This window comes from Pan paniscus, chromosome 15 (assembly GCF_029289425.2).
Source record: "Pan paniscus chromosome 15, NHGRI_mPanPan1-v2.0_pri, whole genome shotgun sequence".
Lineage (NCBI taxonomy): Eukaryota > Metazoa > Chordata > Mammalia > Primates > Hominidae > Pan > Pan paniscus.
Window position 1 is genome coordinate 39,146,381 of NC_073264.2, and position 24,886 is coordinate 39,171,266.

The 24,886-nt window shown below is 36.5% G+C and overlaps 1 protein-coding gene and 1 non-coding gene across 2 annotated transcripts in view; one reads left to right on the forward strand and one right to left on the reverse strand.

The window, feature by feature from the left end:
- TTC6 (tetratricopeptide repeat domain 6) overlaps positions 1–18,607 on the forward strand; it is a 233,531-nt gene extending 214,924 nt beyond the window's left edge. Inside the window, exons 29-32 of the mRNA XM_055097529.2 lie at positions 1,216–1,368; positions 2,217–2,387; positions 16,477–16,702; positions 17,187–18,607. Coding sequence (XP_054953504.1) covers positions 1,216–1,368; positions 2,217–2,387; positions 16,477–16,702; positions 17,187–17,323 — 687 coding nt within the window. The 3' untranslated portion in view covers positions 17,324–18,607. The remainder of the gene's footprint in view (positions 1–1,215; positions 1,369–2,216; positions 2,388–16,476; positions 16,703–17,186) is intronic.
- On the reverse strand, positions 2,824–2,930 carry LOC112437153 (U6 spliceosomal RNA). Its single transcript, XR_003025802.1, has one exon. It is a non-coding gene; the product is annotated as a U6 spliceosomal RNA (small nuclear RNA).
- Positions 18,608–24,886: the final 6,279 nt, after the last annotated feature.

Consider the following 24,886-nt stretch of genomic DNA (forward strand, 5'->3'; position numbering starts at 1 on the left):
TATGAAGATCTCACTGGGTGTATAGCAACCTGAAAAAGAATTGAAAAGCACAGGAGTGTAAAGAATTGAGTCAGGAAGGAGGACTGCAAAAGGAGAGTTAGGCCCATCTGAGTTCTGTCCAGGGAAAGAGCAACAGTTTGTTCAACAAATACTTACAGATTCCCTTACTATTTGCCTAGCACTAGAAATATAGAAATGAGCACAACAGATGTGGTCTGGAGCAGATGACAGAGATCTTACTGTGAGGCAGTTTGCTATTTAATATCCTAATAATCTAATCTCAATTTGCCTGATTCCTTGTTTATTAAATGAGCTTGTGTTGACAGTGTGGATTTACAAATGGTTTACCCAGAGAGAGAAGATTTGATGGTCAGGAAACAGGGTCTTGTTCCCTTAACAGTTGTATTTCTTTTTACTTTTATATGAGAGTCCCTAGGCTCAGCTTGGTTAAAGTGAGTCAGCTTCCGAGATCTGGCAAGATGGGTTTTTTTAGCCCATCAGAAAAAAAGACAGACTCCAGACCGTACTGAATTTATTAACTCACTGCCTTCCTGTGGAGGCATTTAGTTGCCAGCTGGTCTTCTCTAGGAAGCACTCTGACATCGTTCTGTTAACAATGCCCCTCTCCTGACCTTTTTCTTTCTTTTCCAGTTGGTATAAAGAGAAGCATGGTAGATTTGCATGTATTTTCCATGGAATACGTATAGTGATACTAAAACTCCAGATGCTGGTGTGATTTATCAGAATATGTTTTACACCATTAGTTTATTAATTTATTATTCAATACATATTTATGTTATTATGTATATTATGTATATATTATCTATAACTGGAGATTCAGTGCCAACCAAATAAATACAATCCCTCCTTATGTGTGTGCAGCTCAATGCGCATTTTTCTGTGTTGGTAAAAACCACTGGCGTTTCACATGGTGGCTATGATTTTATGTTGTCCGGGATTGGTACAGGAGATGACTCGGAAGTTAAATTTATTTTAATTAATTAAAATTTCATCATAAATACTCAGAGGTAATTAGTCAACTGAATGCAGCCACAGTATGCATTCAGTATGCCTACTTTCTGGTTTGAAAGAACTTAGATTTAGCATGGCATAAATATACCCTTACTAAAGGTTTTATTTGATGGAGTCAGAATCATAAACGTTTGTCATGTTATGGAGTATTTCCTACTTCGTGTAATTGGAAAATTATTTTAGGCCCAAGGAAAATTCCAGAAAGCTTGGAACCACTTTACCATTGCCATAGATACTGATCCAAAGAACTACCTAGCCTATGAAGGAAGAGCTGTGGTCTGTCTTCAGATGGGTAATAATTTTGCTGCAATGCAGGATATTAATGCTGCCATGAAGGTAAAAACCATCTTAGATTATATTATTATTAGCATAAATTAACACTGTCAATGAATAGGTTCAAGTAAGAAGTTCTCTGTTAGCTTTTTAAAGCGACTTATGGAGAAAATAATGTTTTGTATTTTTTTTTAACCCAAGTGATCCCTAGGGTAAAGAGTTATGGCTTGCCAATTTTATAACCGAAATGCACTAAAACCCCAAAGTTCTGATAAATGTTGATCGCTTTCAGTAAATACGCTTTATACTTTCATGGGACATCAATATGATTTTGTAATAAAAAGTGAATGCATAACATAAAATAATGTTCTAGGTTTGAAGGAACTAAAGAGAGAACAATGTAAATCCCCAGAATCTTCCTGTAGTGAAATGACAAGTAAAAATCTCATGTTGAATGCAGTGACAGAAACTCTTCTTTACTTCTAGCTTTTGGGTTTTGATTCTGTAGATTTGGGCAGATGTTGTAGTGTTTGAAATGAGAAAAAGGAAAGAACTGAAAGATAATTGCTACTACATAGGACAAATAAGCCTGTTAACTATTCAATTTAATTTATTCTCTAGCTTAACAGCTAAACAGATAAGCTTTTCCACTTTGTCTATTCCTTGGAAAGGAACTGAGTGAAAAAACACTAAGATTATTTGTTTTATTGCAACCAAATCAACAAAGTGTTGACACTAAACCAACTTCATACCAACTCCTTTCTCAAAATATTTGTTCTACTGGAGTTTTACATGCACTATAAAATTACTCATTTCCCACAAGTGGATTCCCTAATGTTCATTTTGGCAGACATGACATCAGAGGTAAATACTATTCCCCAATGTTAAATAATCATAATATTATACTGCAGATCAGTACTACAGCAGAATTCTTAACAAATCGTGGGGTGATTCATGAGTTTATGGGCCACAAACAGAATGCAATGAAAGACTACCAAGATGCAATTTCTCTAAACCCCAAGTACTCGCTGGCTTACTTTAATGCAGGAAATATCTACTTTCACCACAGGCAGTTTTCCCAGGTAATGTGAGTTTTACCTAACACTTTCTTTTTGACATGGAATGCTTTCTTTATTATATATAGCTTCAAAATATAATTCATACAATCTCAGGCTAATAATGCATTGGCTATTAGCTCTTGTATTTAAAATGTTATCTTTCATAAGAATGTTTATAATTTATCCATTAAATATTTATGCCTCTATGGATTCATTCTCCTCATATCATCAACACTTGTAAACATTTTTTTCTTTCATATTTTATCATAATAAATGTCTTGCTAGAATCTTATTGAGACATAATTGACATACAACAAATCGCACATATTTAAAATGTACGATTTGATGTCTTGACATATGTGTACACCTGCAAAATCATCACTACAATAAAGATAATAAACATATCTATCAGCACCAAAAGTTTTCTCATGCTCCTTGATATTTTATCCTTCTTTCCCTGAAAAATATGAAACGCTTCATGAATTTGCATGTCATCCTTGCACAGGGGGCTTGCTAACCCTCTGTGTATTGTTCCAATTTTAGTGCATATGTTGCCGAAGTGAGCATCCAGTAAACATCCTTTTGGACTTCCCCAAGTGTGAGGACTTGCCTTGAGATATCTATTGTCACTAACTTCCAGCCTGGAATCCTCTGTTCTTTCCCCCACTTAGACTTCCTTCAAGACCCTCCTTATGATTATCTAACTCACCTTAATTTATACTTTTTCCAAATTTCTGCCATGGGAGCACTGGACTGGGAATAAGAAGACTTGGATTTTAGTTCTGGTTTTGTGTGACACCTTAATCTCTTTGGACTTCAATTCATAATGTCTGAAACAAAAATGTTGGGTCATTAGATGATGATATTTTCTATTTTTTGAATTTATTTCATTTGAATCGTAATGCATTTACATGATTCAAACTCTTAATTTTTAAATTTTTCCTTTTTATTTATAGTCACTCTTTTTTCTGCTTCCCTTCAATTTATCTTGTTATTCTTTATCTTTTTGAGTTGGAAGCTTAATTAATTTATTTTCACCCTTTCATTTATATTGTAATAAGTTATTAAAAGTATGCCTTTTACCCAAGTACTGTTTTGGCAGCATTCCACACATTTGGCTCTGTAATGTTTGCTTGTTTAGCTCTGGTGAAATACACATAACATAAACTTTACCATCTCAACCATTTTTAAGTGTACATTTCAGTAGTGTTAAGTATATACTGAAATGGTTTTATTAATGTTTTCCCCAGATTTTCCACCTGTAATTTCTATTTCCCATTTGACTAAAGAATAAATTAACAGGGCATTTAACCAGATGGAAGGACATTTATATTTTCTACATTCTGGAATTTATTGAGTTTTAATGAAGTCTAATATAAAAACATTGTTTTGAATATGTCAGGGTCATTCCTAAGAAAGGGTATCTACTATCAGGATGTGGATTTAAGTCTACATTTATGAAGTCTATGTTATTAATTAGTTTACATTCATACTATTTTTTCACTTGGTTTATCTTGGACTGAGAGATTTATTCAAGTATCCTGTTATTAGAGGGTTCCTATATATTTCTCTTTACATCTCTTGTAATGCCTGCTTTGTGAAAATTGCTGCTACATTATTTCATGTATAGATATTTATACCTAATATATATGCATTATGAATTATAGCCTTCAGCACTACAGATTTCCTCCTTTGTTTCTTTTAATACTCTGTGGAACAAATTCTCCTTTGTGTGATATGAGGATCATGACCTCTGAGACCTTCTGATTTGCTTTGCCTGGTATTCCTTTGCTTTTCCTTTTATTTTCAACTTTTAAAATCCTTTGTTTTTGGTATGTCTCTTTTATACTGTATAGAATCGGATTTTACTTTGTGAGCTAATTTGAAAATATTTTTCTTTTAATAGGCAAGTTAAGCCCATTTAATTTTGGCATGATCAATACATTTGATCTTAGTTCTGTTATTTTATGTAATGCAAGTGTGTTTATGTTAAAGGTATTTTGAAAGTATTTAACTCCCTGGTTTTTTATTTTTTGGCTTTTTTTCAGTTTTTGTAATATTTAGGAAGGTTTATAGTTTTGTTGTAGTGATTATCTTTATAAAAATAACATTAATACTCTTAGTTTAGTTTCTCTACTATGAACAACAATAAAATTACCCTGTAAACTCCTCCTCTCTCTCATTCATTATTCAATTTTAGTAATTTTTTAAAAAAAGTTTATCCTCATATTCTTAAATATGCTTAAGCTTATTATGCCAGCTTGTCACATAAACTTAGTTTCCACAGTCTCTTGGGTATAAAAATTGGTATGAATTAAGGTGAGTTAGATAATCACATCATAGGGATGGTCTTGAAGGAAGTCTAAGTAGGGGAAAGAACAGAGGATTCCAGGCTGGAAGCTGGTGACAATAGATATTGCAAGGCAAGTGCTGACACTTGGGGAAATCCAAAAGAATAGTTACTGTGGGTTCACTTGGGCAACACATAAATTAATTCTCCCATTTTGTTGTAAGTTTTATTATTTCTACACTGCCTGACCAAGATTTAATATTTATGTATTATTTTGTTACCCTTATTGCACATTTTAGTCTTAGTTCTTCAGTTAAATATATTCAGTTCTCATCACCAGACTATTTGCCAAACTCCCCTTCCCCACAATAATTTCTTGGTTGTCTGAAATTAGTCCTCTGGTAGAGTTCTAAGGAGGGGCTCCTGAGAACAATATTCCTTGGAGTTTTGCATGTTGATAGCTGTTTGCCTGTAGCCTATTTTATACCTTAAGACAGCATGGCTCCTTGACTCATTTTTCTTTCCTTGAGTGTCTTGTAAGTGCTGCTTTCTTTTCTGGTGGTATATGTTGGTGTCAAGAAGCATGATGCAAAACGGATTTTCTTTTTCTTAAAAGCAACTTGCTCTTTTTTGTCAAGATAACCACATTTTTTTTTAAGGGAAAAGTTTTACCAAGGTATTCCTTAGAGTTGACCACTGCAGGTTAAATTTATCAAGTACACAGTATATGTTTTCAGAACATAGATTTCAGATAAGTGTTGTTGAATTCAGTTAACATTTTTTTTTCTGTTTCATTGTTCTGATTTTCTTCACTGGGGATACCAATTATATAGATGTTGTATATTCCTTAATTTTGATTTATTCTTAATTTTTTATTTCTTAATGTCTGTTTCATTTTCTTTGTCTTTCTTTTGTATTTTTCCTAAATCTTTATACTGTTTCCTGAGATACCTGTTATCCCTGTGGACCTCATAAGTTAGATTTCCTTTTTATTTTATTTTTCTAGTTCTATCCTATTTCCATGCCATTTTTTCCTGGTCACCTCTTTTCTGGGTTCCTGTATTTCTGATTCATTTTTTCTTGACGGCAATTGCTTCCTTAAAAATTTTTTTCTAAAATAGATTTTTTTAAATGAATTTTTTTCAAAATCATTTTATTTCAAAATGTTATATTTTTTATTGATACATACTAATTGTACATATTTATGGGGCACGTGATATTTTGATATTGCATACAGTGTGTAATGATGAAATCAAAGTAATTGGAATATGCATCACCTCAAACATTTATCGTTTCTTTATGATGAGAATATTTCAAATCATCTAGCCATTTTGCAATATACAATAAATTATAACTATGGTCACTCTGCTGTGCTATCAAATACTAGAACTTATTTCTTCCATATAACTGTATTTTTGTTCCCATTAGCCAACCTGTCTTCATCCCCTCGCCCACCCCTCCCAGCCAATTGTAACCATCATTCTACTCTCTCTGTTTATGAGACAAAGTTTTTTTTTTAAGCCTCCAAATATGAGCAAGAACATGTGTTGTCTTTCTGTACCTGGCTTATTTCACTTAACATAATGTCCTCTATGCTCACCCATGTTGCTGCAAATAATAGGATTTTATTCTTTTTAATGACACAATAGTATTCCATTGCATATATGCAACACATTTTCTTTATCTATTCACCTGCTGATGGACACTTAGGGTGATTCCATATCTTGGCTATTGTGAATAGTTCTGGGACAAACCTGGGAGTGCAAATATTTCTTCAATATACTGATTTCCTTTGTTATGGATATATACCCAGCAATGGAATTGCTGGATCATATGATAGTTCTATTGTTTTGAGGAACCTTCATACAGTTTTCCATAGTAGCTCTACTAATTTACATTCTCACTGTTAGTGTACTAAAGCTCCGATTCTCTGTATTCTTGCCAGATGTGTTTTTTTGTGTGTTTTTCTTTGTTTGCAATAGCCATTTTTTTTTTTTCTGGAACAATAGCCATTTTAACTGAGGTGAGATAATACCTTATTGTGGTTTTGATTTGTACTTCTCTGATGGTTAGTGATGTTCAACTTTTTCTTATAGATCTGTTGGCCGTCTGTTATGTCTTTTCAGATCATTTGCCCACTTTTTAATGGGAATGAGATTTTTTTTGTTGCTGTTGTTTGAGTTCTTTATATATTCTGGTTATTAATTCCTCATTGGATGAATAATTTGAAAATACTTTATCCTATTCTGTAGGTTTTCTCTACACCCTGTTGATTATTGCCATTCCTATGCAGAAGCTTTTTCAGCTTGATATAAACCCACTTGTCTGTTTTTGCTTTTGTTGCCTGTGCTTTTGTGGTTTTAACTCTCGAAAAATCTGTGCCATATAAATCAATGTCTTGAACCATATCCACAATGTTTTCTTCTAGTAGTTTTATAATTTCAGGTTTTACAGTTAAGTCTAATCCATTTTGATTTGATTTTTGTACATAAGGAGAGACAGGGGTCTAGTTTCTTTCTTCTGCAAATGGATACCAAGTTTTCTCAGTTTTGTTTATTTGGGTCTTTTCTCTCATTTTTTAGTTAGTCTAGCTATCAGTTTTGTTTATCTTTACAAAAATATAACTTCATTTTATTGATGTTTTGTATTTTTTAAGTCTTTATTTCTGCTCTGATATTTATTATTTTCTTTTTCTTTCTCTCTCTTTTTTTTTTTTTTTTTTTTTTTTTTACTAATTTTGGGCTTGGCTAGTTCTTGCTTTTCTAGTTTTATGAGGTACATTATTACATTGTTTATTTGAAATCATTCTACTTTTTTGATGTAGGCATTCAACTCTATAAATGTCCCTCTTAGGTTTGCTGCATTTCATAGGTTTTGGTATGTTGTGTTTCCATTTTCATTTGTTTGAAGAATTGTTTTGACTTCCTTCTGAATTTCTTTATTGACCCAATGGTTGTTCAGGAGCATATTATTTAATTTTCATTTGCTTATTTAATTTCCAAAGCTTCTCTTGTTGTTGATGTTTTATTCCCTTGTGGTCTGAGAAGATACTTGATATGATTTTGATTTTTATTATTTGTTGAGACTTGTTTTGTGTTTTAATATGTGGCCTATCCTGGAGAATATTCCATGTACTGATAAGAATGGGTATTCTGGCCAGGCGCGGTGGCTTATTCCTATAATCCCAGCACTTTGGGAGGCCAAGGTGGGCAGATCACGAGGTCAAGAGATCAAGACCATCCTGGCCAATATGGTGAAACCCCGCCTCTACTAAAAATACAAAAATTAGCTGTGTGTGGTGGTGCATACCTGTAGTCCCAGCTACTCAGGAGGCTGAGGCAGGAGAATCACTTGAACCTGGGAGGCGGAGGTTGCAGTGAGCTGAGATTGTGTCACTGCACTCTGGCCTGGTGATAGAGTAAGACTCCATCAAAAAAAAAAAAAAAAAGAAGGAGTATTCTGCAGCTGTTGGATGAAATGTACTGTAAATGTCTGCAAGATTCATTTGGTCTATAGTGCAGTTTAAGTCTGCTGTCTCTTTGTTGATTTTCTGTCTAGATAATCTGTCCAATGCTGAGTGAAGTGTTGAAGTCCCCAAATATTGTTTTATCATTAATGAGTCTAGCTCTCTCTCTTTACCTATAATAATTGCTTTATATATCTGGGTGTTCAAGTGTTTGATGCATATATATTTACAATTGTTATATTCTTGCTGAACTGATCTCTTTATCATTATATAATGACATTGTTAGTCTCTTCTTATGTTTTTTGACTTGAAGTCTGTTTTGTCTGATATAACTCCTTGTTTTGGGTTCTGTTTTGTAGGAAATATCTTTTTACATCTCTTAACTTTCAGTCATGTGTGTCCTTAATGGGTAAAATGTGTTTCTTTTAGCCAGCATATAGTTGGGTCTTGTTTTATTATCCATTCAGTCAGTCTATATCTTTTAATTGGGAAATTTAAACTGGTTACATTCTGAGTTCTTTTGATAGGTAAGGACTTATTTCTGTCATTTTGTTGTTTTCTTATTGTTTTCTATATTTGTTCCTTTTTTTCTTTCTTATTGCTTATCTTTGATAATAAAATTTGGCAGCTTTCTATAATGATACCATTTGATTCCTTTCACCTTCTCCTTTGTGTGTCTGTTGTTTCAGTAAGTTTTATATTTTCGTGTATTTTTTATGATGGTGGATATTGTCTTTTGGCTGCCAGATGTAAAAATCTCTTAAGCAGTTCATGTAGGACTGGTCTCATGGTGATGTATTTCCTCAGTCTTTGTTTGTCTGGGAAAGACTATTTCTCCATCATTTTTGAACAATAACTTTGATGGGTATAGTATTCTTGCCTAACAGTTCTTCTCCCCCACCCCTCAGCACTTTGAATATATCATCTAATCCTCTCCTGGTTTATAGGATTTCTGTGGAGAAATCAGCTGTTAGTCTGACAGAAATTCCTTTATATGTGACTTGATACTTTTGGTGTTTTTAAAACTCTCTCTTTGTCTTAGACTTTTGACAGTTTGATGATAATGTGCCTCGGAGAGGGCCTTTTTGGGTTGAATCTATCTGGGGACATTTGAGCTTCCTGTATCTATATGTATATCTCTTCCAATATTTGGGAACTTTTCAGTTATTATTTTACTGAATAGGTTTTCTATGACTTTTTCTTTTCTTTTGAACTCCCAAAATTGAATATTTGTTCACTTGATGGTATCCTATATATGATGTAAGCTTTCTTCATTTGTTTTTATTCTTTTTATTATTATTGTCTGACTAGGTCATTTCTAAAGACCTGTCTTCAAGTTTAGGAATTATTTCTCCTATTTTACCTAGTCTATTGTTGAATGTCTTGATTGTATTTTTTATTGCATTCATTGAATTCTTCAGTTCCAGGATTTCTCTTTGATTATTTTCTTATGATATCTATCTTTGTTCGATTTCTCATCTAAATCATGAAGTTTTTAAAATTTCTTTGTATTGTTTATCTGTGTTCTTTTGTTCTAAATTTCTTTAAGGTCAATATTTTGAATTCTTTTTCAAACATTTCACAAAATTTCTTTTCTTTGGGGTCTGCTACTGGAGATTTATTGTACTCCTTTTGAGGTGTATTTCTTTGCTTTTTCATGTTTCTTGTGTCCTTACATTGATATCTGCTCATCTGGTGTAACCATCACTTCTTCCAATTTTATTAAGTAGCTTCCATAGGGAAAGACTTTTTTCTGTAGATATATCTATAAAGTGAGTTAAATAGGGTACTTTGGCTTTGGTTCTGGGTGGGCACCAGAGAGTATTATAGTCTCCATATGATTACTTCATCTGTAATCAACATCAGTGGTGTCTGTGAGTTCCTTGGTGGCTTAGGCTGTGGTTATTTGTGGACACTGTGGTGAAGCTTTGCTGGAAATGGTGATGCCAGGCAGTCCAGTCCTCAGGCCCTGAGGTAGCACATGGGGGCCATTGCAGGCAGTGGTTTTTCCTGGGCGGCCAGTCTTTGCACTCCTGGCAGGGCACATAGGCACTGGCAGTGAGGGCGGTAGGCTGGGAAGGTCAATCTTTAGACCACTGGGCTGGGTGTGTAAGCACCAGTGGTGTCCATGGCAGGGTGAGTGTGGTGTGAAATGTTATAATTTTACTTTTCATTGTAGAAATACTATTTTTTCCTGGTGATTTTTTAAATTGTCTTTGAGACTTTGAGGGTAAGAGGTTTTTTTGTGTGTGTGTGTCTTTAAGATGAGAGATACCAATTTATGCTCCAATGTTAATAAGAATAAACTAGTAAATTGCCGGCAAATGAGAGTGTCAGGGATAATTAGGATCAAAATCTTTGAGAATTTGATGAAGTTAAGAGTTTGGAAGTTGCAGATGTGGCCCTTGATGGGAGCAGAACACACTACCCATTATGTCATTAGGGAAGGCAGAGGGTTTGGGCACAGTTGAATGTAGATTTTGATAGTATGTAATCCTATCTATTGATTATATCTTCTCCATGGATACAAGTATTAGTCACCAGTTAACAGTGGGAGTGAACGGTTAAGAAAGAAAGACAAGATGGCTAGAAGTTTTAAAGAGAAGAGAGAAAATGTTAAATAATTGTGTTAGAAAGTGGTAAGATGAACATATTAGAGTGTAACAACATTAAGTCCTCATTTGAGGTTTGTAGTTTTAAATTTCAAAATGAGATCTTGAGTCTTTCTTGCTTTGTATATAATTCTCTCTATACGGATTCAATACTGCTTTATGTCATGCAGTTGTTTCTGTGTTGATCTCTATCTCCTTACTCTGTAAGCTGTTAAGGGGCAGGAATCACACCCTGCCCTCTTATCTGTACATTTCTCTGCTCAGAAAGTCCATTTATTCTCATGACTTACACTACTTGAAACCCTCCTTCTTTCTTCTGAGCTCCTAACCCATATTTAAGAGTTGCTAAAACTGGATATTTTACAAGTTCATTAAAGCCCATTCTGAATTGATCTCTCCATCCATTATCCTCAGCCGAGCTTTCTTCATGTAAATCCTCTCTCAATTCGAGTTGTCATCTTCCATAAAGTCACTTGAATAGAAATGTCAGAGTCAACCATAACTTTCTCTTTCTTACATCCTTAAGCTAATGTCATCTAATCCTGTCAGTTTTACATCTATCCTGTCAGTAAAGACAATTGCTCAAAGATCAATTGTCTCTAACTTAACCAAACTCAGATCACTCTCTGGCTGGATCCTAGAAATGTTTATGTGCATTGTAGTTAGTTAATGTGATCCAGGCAAATAAAATTCCCAGGGCAATTTTCTATTTCCATAGATGTTTAAGATCTGCATGAAAGGGAGATCTTCATCTTTTTCACTCATTTGTCTTTGATTACTATATGGGCATCATGTAGAAAAGTATTTGGTTAGATCTAAAGTGTAGTTTAAATTTTTTTAAAGTATAACTCTATTCCTTCCAAAGTATAGACAAATTATCTGGGCATATATTTCATCTAAAATATGTCCCATCCTTTGACTTGATATACTTACTGTATGCCTGAGCTTTACAGTGCACACTCCCTCCAGAGACTAGCAGGCTTTGGGAACAGGTGTTCAGCTATTCTAGTATGCTTTGAGCCTCCTTCGTAGAGAAAATGGCTTCTATTCCCTGTCACACTCTACCCTCATCCCCTTATTTCTTACTATAATGGAGGTAAGACTTAGGCTAGGAGGAAGTGTCCCTCATCTGATCTAATAAACTCTAGAGGGTTAAAAAATGTATGTAATCCGGCTTCTTTTATCTTTAGTGACTTAATGATAACCACTTAATGTGATTTAATGATCTTAAACCACAGTTGGATGTGCTACTTGCATACATTATGAACTACAGGTGACATTAAAAAATAACTGGATCTGCTTTTTAATTAATTACAACATAAGGGCATTAGACCAATTATTAAAAAATCAAGACCATCTGTTGTGGTAGATACCTTTAGCCTCTACCTGCTTCTTAGTTAATATTCTGATACTTCAAGTAACCTCATTAAATTTATAGGTTTCATTTTCTAAGTAATATATTTGGAAGCTATAGTAGAAAGTTACACAGTTCAAAGTTCTTTTCTCTTACCTGAGAAAAAGAATTTGCTTTTACATGATTGAAGGTATGCCTTGTGATGTATAATTGTGTCTTCTTTATTGATAATTTATTGGTGAATTAAAATGAAGTCTAAATTACTTTAGGAAGAAAGTCTTGGCCTGGCTTGGAGTCTTTCCCTTGACTCATTTCTGAGAACTGGGGGTGCAACCTTCTCTTCAGGAGTGAATCCTCTTCAAACTCTTCACAGAAGGATGTCAATTCTGTCCCCCCTCCCCCCAACCTGTCCCAGGGATGAGATGGATTTTACATCTTGAGCTAATTACCTAATTAAGAGGAAGCAAAGTTCATGGAGTATTGCCTAAAGGTGATGTTCCCTCTCCATGTATAGACACTGGGAAAAACATGATATATAAGTAATAATTGATTGAGTCCTTACTATTTTCTGCATATTGTTCTCAGTATGTTACATATTAGTTCACTTAACCCTCACATCAACACTGGAAGTGGAGTTTTATTTGTTACCTTTGTTTTATAGATGAGGAAACTGATGCAAATAGAGTTTTAGTAACTCACCCAAAGAAGAGGCAGGATGTAAACCCAGCAATCTGACTCTATGGTCTGGGCTCCCAGCCACTGTGCAATCAGTGTTCCATATCACCCATGATGGAAGTGAATAGAGGACAGATCTTTGGGAAACATAGAGGAAAATAGTTCAGTGACAGAGAGAATTTTAAGAAGGAAGGAGAGACCAAATGTGTCCATGCCACAGAAATGTTATGGAAGACAAGAACTAGAACGTGTCCATTAGGCTGGAGGACATCTGCAACTTCAGCAACAACAGAATTCATGGAATAGGGGGAAATAGAAGCCAGACTGTGTTTGGTTGGGAAAAAGTTGAGTGTTAAGTAATTGGCGAGTGGCAAGCTGTACTGTGAAAAGTGGCTCTCTCTTTAAGGTAGGTTTTAAAGTAGGAGCCAGGTTTTCATCCATCAGGGAGTTAGAGATTTCTAAGTTGATTAGCAGGATGTCTAATCAGCATCTCAACTATCTGTGGTGAAAGGCCAGTTAAAAAAATTCTAGTATATTGTAAATCAATATACATTGCTAAAACCCAATAAAAACAAATTACTAGAAATGTGATCAAGTGCTGGGATGTCATAGCCATGTCAAAATGCTATAAAAGTTACTTATTGTTTATTCTCAATTTTGGTACTTGCAGAGCTCTAGCAAATGGTTCTTGGACCAGTACTCCAATACTGTTTTGCAGACTAACTTGAGGGTCCCTTTCAGGTCGAAGATGAGTTGTGAATAATCTTGAGTCTTTGGTCTTTTCAACAAGCTGATATTTCCTCTCTCTTTTTTATACCTTTTTATGGTGTAACTGAGTTTTTATCTCTCTTTGTATGTCTTAGAACCTTATTTTGAAAATTCCCTTGTGGTTGAGCTCTTACTTTGTTTTTGTACACAAAGTGTTACTTTTCTTTCTTCTTTTTTTTCTTGTTGACTTTTTAAAAAAATTATACTTTAAGTTCTGGCGTACCTGTGCACAACGTGCAGGTTTGTTACATAGGTGTAAATGTGCCATGTGGGTTTGCTACACCCATCAACTCATCATTTACATATCCCTCCCCCACCCACTGACAGGCCCTGGTGTGTGATGTTCCCCTCCCTGTGTCCATGTATTCTCATTGTTCAACTCCCACTTATGAGTGAGAACACGCAGTGTTTGGTTTTCTCTTCTTGTGTTACTTTGCTGAGAATGATGGTTTCCAGCTTCATCCATGTCTGTGCAAAGGACATGAACCCATCCTTTTTCATGGCTGCATAGTATTCCATGGTGTATATGTGCCACATTTGCTTTATCCAATCTATTATTGTTGGGGATTTGGGTTGGTCTTTGCTATTGTGAACAGTGCTGCAATAAACATATGTGTGCATGTGTCTTTATAGTAGAATGATTTATAATCCTTTGGGTATATACCCAGTAATGGGATTGCTGGGTCAAGTGGTATTTCTGGTTCCAGATCCTTGAGGAATCACCACACTGTCTTCCACAATGGTTGAACTAATTTACACTCCCACCAACAGTGTAAAAGCATTCCTGTTTCTCCACATCCTCTCCAGCATCTGTTGTTTTCTGACTTTTTAATGATCACCATTCTAACTCACATGAGATGGTGTCTCATTGTGGTTTTGATTTGCGTTTCTCTAAAGACCAGTGATGATGAGCATTTTTTCATAAGTTTGTTGGCTGCGTAAATGTCTTCTTTTGAGAAGTATCTGTTCATATCCTTCACCCATTTTTTGATGGGGTTGTTTGTTTTTTTCTTGTAAATGTGTTTAAGTTCTTTGTAGATTCTGGATATTAGCTGTTTTGTCAGATGGATAGATTGCAAAAATTTTCTCCCATTCTGTAGGTTGCCTCTTCACTCTGATGATAGTTTCTTTTGCTGTGCAGACACTCTTTAGTTTAATTAGATCTCGTTTATCTATTTTGGCTTTTGTTGCCATTGCTTTTGGTGTTTTAGTCATGAAGTCTTTGCCCATGCCTATGTCCTGTATGGTATCGCCTAGGTTTTCTTCTAGAGTTTTTATGGTTTTAGGTGTAACATTTAAGTCTTTAATCCATCTTGAGTTAATTTTTGTATAAGGTGGAAGGAAGGGATCCAGTCTCAGCTTTCTGCATATGGCTAGCCGGTTTTCCCAGCACCATTTATTAAATAGGGAATCCTTTCCCCATTTCTTGTTTTTGTCAGGTTTGTCAAAGATCAGATGATTTTACATGTGTGGTGTTATTTCTGAGGCCTCTGTTCTGTTCCATTGGTCTATATATCTGTTTTGGTACCAGTACCATGCCTGGTTACTGTAGCCTTGTAGTATAGTTTGAAGTCAGGTAGCGTGATGCCTCCAGCTAGCCAGACTAATAAACAAGAAAAGAGAGAAGAATCAAATAGACAGAATAAAAAAAGATAAAGGGGATAACACCACCAATCCCACAGAAATACAAACTACCATCAGAAAATACTATAAACACCTCTATGCAAATAAACTAGAAAATCTAGAAGAAATGGATAAATTCCTGGACAAATACACCCTTCCAAGACTAAACCAGGAAGAAGTTGAATCTCTGAATAGACCAATAACAAGTTCTGAAATTGAGGCAGTAATTAATAGCCTACCAACCAAAAAAAATCCAGGACCAGATGGATTCACAGCTGAATTCTGCCAGAGGTGCAAAGAGGAGCTGGTACCATTCCTTCTGAAACTATTCCAATCAATAGAAAGAGAGGGAATCCTCCCTAACTCATTTTATGAGGCCAGCATCATCCTGATGTCAAAACCTGGCAGAGACACAACAAAACAAAAAAAAAAGAAATTTTTAGGCCAATATCCCTGATGAACATTGATGCGACAATCCTCAATAAAATACTGGCAAACTGAATCCAGTACATCAAAAAACTTATCCACACATGATCAAGTTGGCTTCATTCCTGGGATGCAAGGCTGGTTCAACATATGCAAATCAATAAACGTAATCCATCACCTAAACAGAACCAATGACAAAAACCAAAGTGTTACTTTTCTAATTTGTATTTTATCCTGTTGTTGTGGCCTTCTTTTCTATTTTATGCTTTAACATTTTTTAGCTCTATATAGGGATCTGGGATTTGGGGTAAGAGGCAGTGGGAGGAATTTTTTTTTTTTTTGAGATGGAGTCTTGCTCTGTCACCCAGGCTGGAGTGCATTGGTGTGACCTCCACTCAGTGCAACTTCTGCCTCCCAGGTTCAAGCAGTTCTCCTGCCTCAGCCTCCTGAGTAGCTGGGATTACAGGTGCCTGCCACCATGCCCAGCTAATTTTTGTATTTTTAGTAGAGATGAGGTTTCCCCATGTTGGCTAGGCTGGTCTCGAACTCCTGACCTCAGGTGATCCACCCGTCTTGGCCTCCCAAAGTGCTGGGATTACAGACGTGAGCCACCGCACCTGGCCAGTGGGAGCATTTTAACCCAGCCAACAGGAGTATTATATCGTTGACATTGTCTAGAATTGCTGACACATGGTAATAACAAAAAGCAGGTCAACTTTTGGTTGGGTTTAGCTTTTTACATTCTCTGCAGACAATGCACCTCTGTACCTTGGATGAAATGCTTCTGTTGACCTCTTGGTATGCCACTGGCCTTAATTTAAAATTAAGAGTAAAAGTGCTTCAAATTTCTGTATAGTAAGTTGCCAATTAAAATATATCATTATCTTCATATTTTGTAGGCCAGTGACTACTTCTCAAAAGCTTTAAAATTTGATCCAGAAAATGAATATGTTCTCATGAATCGAGCTATTACAAATACAATATTAAAGAAATATGAAGAAGCAAAAGAAGATTTTGCAAATGTAATTGAAAGCTGTCCCTTTTGGGCTGCAGTATATTTTAATAGAGCACATTTCTACTACTGCTTAAAGCAATATGAACTAGCTGAGGAAGACCTTAATAAAGGTACACTTTTGGTAATTATTCTGGTAAGATTACAGTGGTTGAAGTGATTATTTTTAGGCTACAAAAGAAGAAAATCATTAGGTCTATTTATTTAGATAAACTTACATAAGAATTAGTGTTTTTAGATATCATGTCCTTAATATAATCGATATAGGTTCCTTTATGTAATGTCTTAACTCAAAGCTGAGGTAAACTGAGATATAGGGAATTATTACAAAACTATACACAAACAATGCCAACCTTTCAAAGAAAGACATTGTACTGTGTTTCCCCAAGTTAGTTTGCTTAGAAAGCTTCAATATTTTTAATTTAACTAAATAGTTGTTTGAAGAAAAGTGTTTTCAAATTAAAAGTATTAAAGTTCTTGATTTCATCCATTGAGTTAATTTTTTTAAAAGTCCTTATCCAATTTTTTATTTTGTAAAAAAAGAGACTATTTTTTGAGTGCCAACTTAAATATATCTTGATTTTTTTTCTTTTGCAGCTCTGTCTTTGAAGCCTAATGATGCTCTAGTATATAATTTTAGAGCAAAAGTTCGTGGTAAAATAGGTCTGATTGAGGAAGCTATGGCTGACTATAACCAAGCACTTGATCTTGAAGACTATGCCTCAGTTATATGATTACATAGACTGTGGTTGCTATAGTAGTTTACACAGCTGTTCTCTCTGAAACGGAAACGTATTTGTTGTATAAAAGGTTCTACCATTTTCATTATTGTATTCATTATGCTTAGTCTTCCATATAACCTTCTATGCATTTTAATAAAATGTTTGTTATACATTAATTATAAAACATATATCATTTGCTGCATGTTTGGAATACCTCGAGAACTGAATTTTTCCAAGGTTGCAGAATCTGAAGGAAAATGTTTCTTAAGGAATTAAATAGGAATGTTTCTTAACATTTAAAATATTTTCTTTAATTCTTTTTGAAATAATACTATACATTGTAGAAAAAGTGTCATTGACCTTTTCATCAATCCTTGCTGACAATGTATTAAACAGTATACAGATTAAAAAATAAACAAACCGATGACTATAAAAAGCTGAACTCAAGTACAACCCTTCTCTTTTCCTTTAAACAATATGTATACTGGTCAATATTCTTCCTGATACCTATATTCTTCCAACAGACAAACGTGTTTCTCTTTTACATGTGGCCTGCCTTCTAGGACAGTATCTATAAAGATTTTGGACATCATGTTTCCTTGAGATAGTTCCCTCTGCCTCTGTAATGCAGCTATCATAAATACATGTAAAATTTGTATATATTTATAATTCATGCATTGCAGGAGTTGAGGAGTGAAAATAAAACAACTAAAAATTATTTATAGAGTGTCTCTGAGGAATCTTTGAATGAACCAGAGAACTCTTTCCCATTGCCTCACTGATAACAGCAAGGCTTCCTTCTTCCTGTTTTTTTTTTTTTTTTTTTTTTTTTTTTGGAGACGGAGTCTCACTCTGGCCCAGACTGGAGTGCAGTGGTGCTATCCTGGCTCACTGCAACCTCCACCACCTGGGTTCAAGCGATTCTCCTGCCTCAGCCTCCTGAGTAGCTGGGATTACAGGCGTGTGCCACCACACCCAGCTAACTTTGTATATTTAGTAGAGACGGGGTTTCACCATGTTAGCCAGGCTGATCTCGAACTCCCGACCTTGTGCAATCGGCCCGCCTCCGCCTCCCAAAGTGCTGGGATTACAGGCATGAGGCACTGCGCCAGGCCCAGCTTCCTAACTTTTAATTTACTCATATTTGCTTCATTTGGTTTGTTTTCCTTCTTGGTTTTATTCTTCCAGTACATCTCCATCTCCTCAGAGACCTGTGTTCACTGTGAGCAGGTGTTTGGAAAGAATACTTCTCTCCACTCAGCTTTCTTTGTTTTTAGTTTGATGTACCAGATTTTCACAATAGAATGTTGCTTTTTATTTAATTAGTTAATTAAGTAATTCTTTTTAAGAGGCAGGATCTTTCTCTGTCGTCCAGGCTGGAAGGCAGTGGCATGACCATAGCTCACTGTAGCCTCGATCTCCTCAGCTCAAGTGATCACCCTGCTTCAGCCTCCCAAGTAGCTAGGACTACAGGCATGCAACACCATGCTTGGCTAAATTTTTATTTTTTGTAGAGGTTGGGTCTTGCTATATTGCCAGGCTTGTCTCGAACTCCTGGGCTCAAGTGATTCTCCCATCTTGGCTTCCCAAAGTGTTGGGATTACAGGCGTGAGCCACTATGCTTAGCCAGAATGTTGATTTTCATTTGTAAGCCACTGTGGGATGCTTCACACTGTTTCAGGATAATTTTCTTGGTATGGTGTGTGGGTCCATATGAGGATTAGGTCATCCCTGGTGAGTTATTTCACTTGGTAAATCAGATTAATTTAATAAGCTGCTTCATATCCTCTTGCTCTCACTTATCTTCAGGCCCTTTCATCTCTGCCCCAGCCACAGATGAGATTCAGACAAACCACATGCAGCCACAGACAGCCCCTCGCCTCCCGCCTGTGCCACACGTCACTTGCCGACTGCCCTGGGGCTTCTCTGTTGAACGAGGTGATAGAAGCTGTGGGATTCTCAGTGCCCACCCCTATGCACTGTGGACGTGCAGGGGACAGTACGTGTCCAATGAACCTTTTTGGTGATGGGAGAAAGGAATTGGTAGATAAATTCTAACCCCTACCATCTCTTCTTGGTGGAATGTCCCGAGACACTGAGTGTACACAGCTCCTTGGAGGATAGTCCTGAGTGATTATGCAATCAGTTGCACTTACTGGTGGCCACTTTCAGAACACACCTCATGCTGGTGCTTCTGTCTTCCCTGCCTCACCCTCCCTTCTCAGTGTCTCTGCTTTCCTGGGATAGTACTTCTCGATAAAGTAGTAACACAGAAGCATTTGCCTCCCTTCTCAGTGTCTCTGCTTTCCTGGGATAGTACTTCTCGATAAAGTAGTAACACAGAAGCATTTGCCTCGGGGTCTACTTTCTAGGGGGAGCCCAGGCTAAGACAGTTAGTAATTTAATATTTTCTTCTAATTGTACACAAATACCTATAACATGAGGCAGGATGTGATAACTATTGAGGAAATGATACAATCCAAGGGTCATGAGAGCAGAGTAGGACAAAACATGTCTAACTTTTCAAAATGCCATATGTCCCCTGGCTTATATCCCCTTGGCACCCACAGTTTCTGCATGCACTGACAGAATCCTATTGCAAGCACCTGTGATTTTCCATGGGAGGCCTTTCTTTCTCTCAGTCCATGCCCAAGCCAGGCCTTCTGAAGAGGAGCTAATGACACTAGGAGGAACCTTCAGCTAATGACAGAAGGGAATTAAAGGATAAACTCTCAGCTCCCTTGTCTTTTGAAGGGATAGCTCTCCCTGACTTCCCCAGTGGGATTAAACCCCAGTGGCCCACCGTATAATTTTCTCTATAGCCACACCTTTTGTTGGGTTTTTCCCTTCCCTGTCTTACCTCCCTCTCCTCTGGCAAAGGCAAAAGCATGCTAGGATCTCCTCCCAAGTAAACTACTTGCACTTAAATAAATAAAACCTGTCTCAGGATCTAAGATGGTGGCATTGAGGAAGAGGCATTTAAGCTGGTCCTGAGCAGGGGTAAATGCCCATGGGCAGAGGTGTTGAATAATAAGACCCTCCATACAGACTGAACGTCAGGACAGAGATACAGCAGTGGGAAAATAAAGAAGCATATTTTGGAGAGCGGCTGGAGTAGAGTTTTTATGAGTAAACGATAGTAGGAAAATAAAGCTATGTAGTCAGAAGGAGATAGAGAAAGAGGGGTTTTTTTTCTTAGTCATTTTTTCTCCCTCTGTCTTCACATTAGTAGACTGCGGATATTTTAGCATCGCCGATAAAATTGGACTTATGAAAATTGACCAGTACTCTATGGAAAAATGTTTACCTTGTCCCGTATGTGCTCCACTCTAACAGTTGGAAGATCTAGGGCAGATAAAGGGAAGGATAGCAGGATGAAGGAAGGATTGAGAGGATGGAGAACAAGGAAGAAAGTAGCTTCAGGAGGTCACAGGATCTAAATGAGGCACTCATACCCTAAGGGAAAAGGAAAAGGATGCCTAGATTTCATCTTTTCTAATTAGCTTTGCTTGGTTTTGATCCCTTCAGCAGGTTCCCTGAGTCTACATGCCTCTCACTTTTGTAGGACTTAATGGTTGGGTTTCATTTATTTGCAATAAGTACACAAACACACAGGACTTCGACTGATGATTATCTCTGGGAGGTAAAATTGGAGGGAGAACGGAGAAAGGAAGATTTTTTATTTTGTTTTATTAAAATTTTTTACACATCAAGATGAAAGAGGAATAGTGGAATTATAGATGACTTTTTCAATTGTATGTACTTGTGTAATTTTTAGTGTTTTTTTTTGGTTGTGTATTTTTTTTTTTTTACTAGAATATAAGCTTTATAAAGACAGGAATTTTGTCTGTTTTGTTAAGTGCTGTATTTCCAATGCCTGCAGTGCCTGGCAGCTAATTTATGCTCACAAAATATTTGTTAAATAATACACAAATTACAAATACCAGGGATCACCATTATTGTATAGATATTGTGGTGTGAATTATTTGCTTGTCATATGCCCTTCCGACTTCTTGCGTGCCTTCCATAAGACAGAGACTAAAAGCTAAAAGTTTTGTCTCCCAAATCTCATTGCAGCTAGCAGAGTTCCTGATGTGATTTAGTTTCTGCCAGTTTGATGCAGTCTGATGAGGCTGAATTGAGGCAGTATCATCCAAAGCACCCTTCTGCTCATGCTAAAACAATTGGCTAGAGTAGAGTTGTCAGATTTAGCAAATAAAAATATAGAATACCTGTAGTATGGTTTGGATTAGTCCCTTCCAAATCTTATGTTGAAATGTGATCTCCAATGTTGGAGGTGGGACCTGGTGGGAGGTGATTGGATCATGGGTACAGATCCCGCACGAAGGGTTTAGCACCACCTTTTTGGTGATGAGTGAGTTCTACCTCAGTTAGTTTACTGGAGAGCTGATTGTTTAAAAGAACCTGGCGCCTCCTCCTCCCTTTCCTGTTCCTGCTCTCACCATGTGCCTGCTTGCACTTCACCTTCCCTGATGATTGTAAGTTTCCTAAGGCCGTCACTAGAAGCTGAGCAAATGTTGGCGCCCTGCTTGTAAAGCCTGCAGAACTGTGGGCTGATTAAATCTCTTTGTAAGTTATCCAGTATCAGGCATTCTTTGTAATAACACAAAAAACTGACTAATACAGTCTGGTTAAATTAGAATTTCAGACAAATTATGAATAATTCAGGGCTCCCAGTTAAACACAGGGCACTCAGTTAAATTTGAATTTCAAATCAACAAGATTTTTTTAGTATAAGTATATCCTATTATATGGGACATACTTATACTAAAAATTATTCTGAAATTTAGTTTCAGAAAAACATTTCCAAAAGAAAATGTTGTTGATCAGAAATTCAAATTCAAACGGGCATCCTGTGTCTTATCTGGCAATCCTGCTCTGGAGCCAGCCATCTGGCCATGGCTTCTGACCTTAGATGGGTCGTATGTTTCCCTGGAGCCTACAGTTGCTGTGCCCATTTCTTTATTTTCAAGCTTCCTCTCTGGCAGAGCAGCAGCTCCCTCAGTTTGGCCAGTCTTGTGTTGCTCTTCTGGGGGCCAAGCCTAGACCCTGCTTCTCTAGATTTTCCAAAGATGTGAGCACCCATGTCCTTGTAGGAAACCCCTTTCTTTGTAAAAGAACTAGATTGCCTTTTGTTATCTATAGCTGAACTCCCACTGATAATTTTCTGTTTCCAATTTTTTTTTTCTAATTTAGAGCTTTATTTTTCATTTGACATGGATGAGAGTCTCTTTTCTGCAATTTGGCATTTCTATAGTTTGGTCATGGGCAGAAGAATATATTAGAACTAAAAACTAATAATCACAATATTTAGCACTTAGAGGTATAGCATTCCATGCCTCACCTATGTTGCCTCTACTTTCTCTATAGCCTTGTAAGGTAGGTAGGTATCATTAGATGAGGAGACTAAGGCTCAGAAGGATTGAGTTGTATGATTGGGGTCACATAGCTAGTGAGTGGTGGGGTTGAGGTTGAAATCCTGTTCTAGTGCCTGCTCTGAACTTCCTGCTCCTGTTCACCTGGAAAAAAACCAAGGCAAGTAAATGCATGTTCTATTAAACAATCTTTATTATAATGATATTAAAGCTCTTTGGCTTCCTAATGATTTTTTTGTGAAGAAAAAGGATTTCCAGTCTTTCACACTTTTTTTTTGTACTAGCTTATATTCGTATATTTATGCCTATGTCTGTCTGTCTATCTCTTCATTTATCTATCCATCCATCTTAAAATTAGATACATGCACAATAGTAATAAGGTTATCTCAAGCTTTTAATTTGAAATACAGTCAATGTGCAATGTCTTATATTTCATCTTTAACAATGAAGGCAAGATAGGAATTGACACCATAAAGTTCAACATGCAGGCAGTAAGAAAGGGAGAAAGAGGAAACCATTATTTGTTAAAAAACAACTATATACCAAACGCCAACTGTGGCTTAAGGTTCATTTTGCCCTTACCAGTGAGTCAGTATTATTATTCCCATTTGACAGAGGGAAAAAAATGAAGCCTACAATGGTTAAATCAGTTTAGAGTACCCGTAGTATAACAATGCTACCCAAACTTCATTTCACTTTTATTTACTCTCTCTCTGTCTCTCTCTCTCTATATATGTATATATGTGTGTGTGTGTATATATGTATATATATGTGTGTGTGTGTGTATATATATATATATATTTTTTTTTTGAGACACAGTTTCACTCTTGTTGCCCAGGTTGGAGTGCAATGGTGCGATCTCAGCTCACCACAACCTCCACCTCCCGGGTTCAAGCGATTCTCCTGCCTCAGCCTCCCAAGTAGCTGGGATTACTGGCATGTGCCACCACACCTGGCTAATTTTGTATTTTTAGTAGAGATAGGGTTTCTCCATGTTGGTCAGGCTGGTCTCGAACTCCCAACCTCAGGTGATCCGCCTGCCTTGGCCTCCCAAAGTGCTGGGATTACAGGCATGAGCCACCACGCCCAGCCAATATATTTTCTTAAATTGACTTGCTAGTATTAATTGAATTTATTTTCAAAGAAGGAATTTGTAAAAGTAAATGCATGACTATTGAAAATTTGTTCTACATAAAATCATCTCATTTTATTCCAGTTATATTATATTTTGGGAAACATTGTACTTCACAGTATTATTGTTTGATGGGTATAGCTAGAAGAGTAATCAGAGTGCAGGAGGGAAGAACATCAAATGCCAGCTGATATGGGTGAGGGAAAGAGAGTGAACAAGAAACATAAGGTGACTGCCAGGGCAGACAGGTCAGAGTCAGAAGCAATAATAGCCTTTAACTTTGAGAGTCCCAGTCTACATTCTTAGTGTGTTGTAACAGTAAGATCTTACTCCCAGAGCTTCTCCAATGTCACAAAAAAGTTTTGTTAGTCAAAGCCTTAGACTCATTGATTTCCAAAAATAACAGGAATCTTAATGACCATTCACAATGAGGTACCAGACTTTGTTCAAAATCTCTTCCTCTTCTCACTCATCTTTGCCTGGCTAATTTATTCTCAAGAAGGGCCTTATTTCCCCATCTAGGAGGGTGGCTTAGATCTTTTGTTATATATTCCCACAGCACTGTCACCTTCTCTTTGGGAATGCCCTTCACATCTGTGTATCCTTGTTTAATGGTTGTCTTCCTCACCAGACTGGAAACTCTTTCTCACCGGACTGGAAACTCAGATTATGTATATCTGTTCACCGCTGCATCACCAATGCTTATCACAGTTCCTGGCATATAGCAGGTGCTTCATAAACATTTGATGTGTTTATTTAAGGAAAAGACAGGTATGGACACTCACACAGTACTTTGTGACCCAATACACTACAGATATATGTTTTACTATTCATTTATACAGTAAAGTGAGCATCCTTCGAGATTTCAGGCAAGCCGTGACAAAGCAGTGACTGCCTGCATCCTCAGTACTTTTATTTAACAGTTCATCCTTAGTGTCCACATAGCTTTAACTGTGCCTAACTTACACACACACACACACACACACACACACACACACGGCATCCTTAGGATCAGAAGATAAGATTAACCTTGAAAAATGAAGTTTC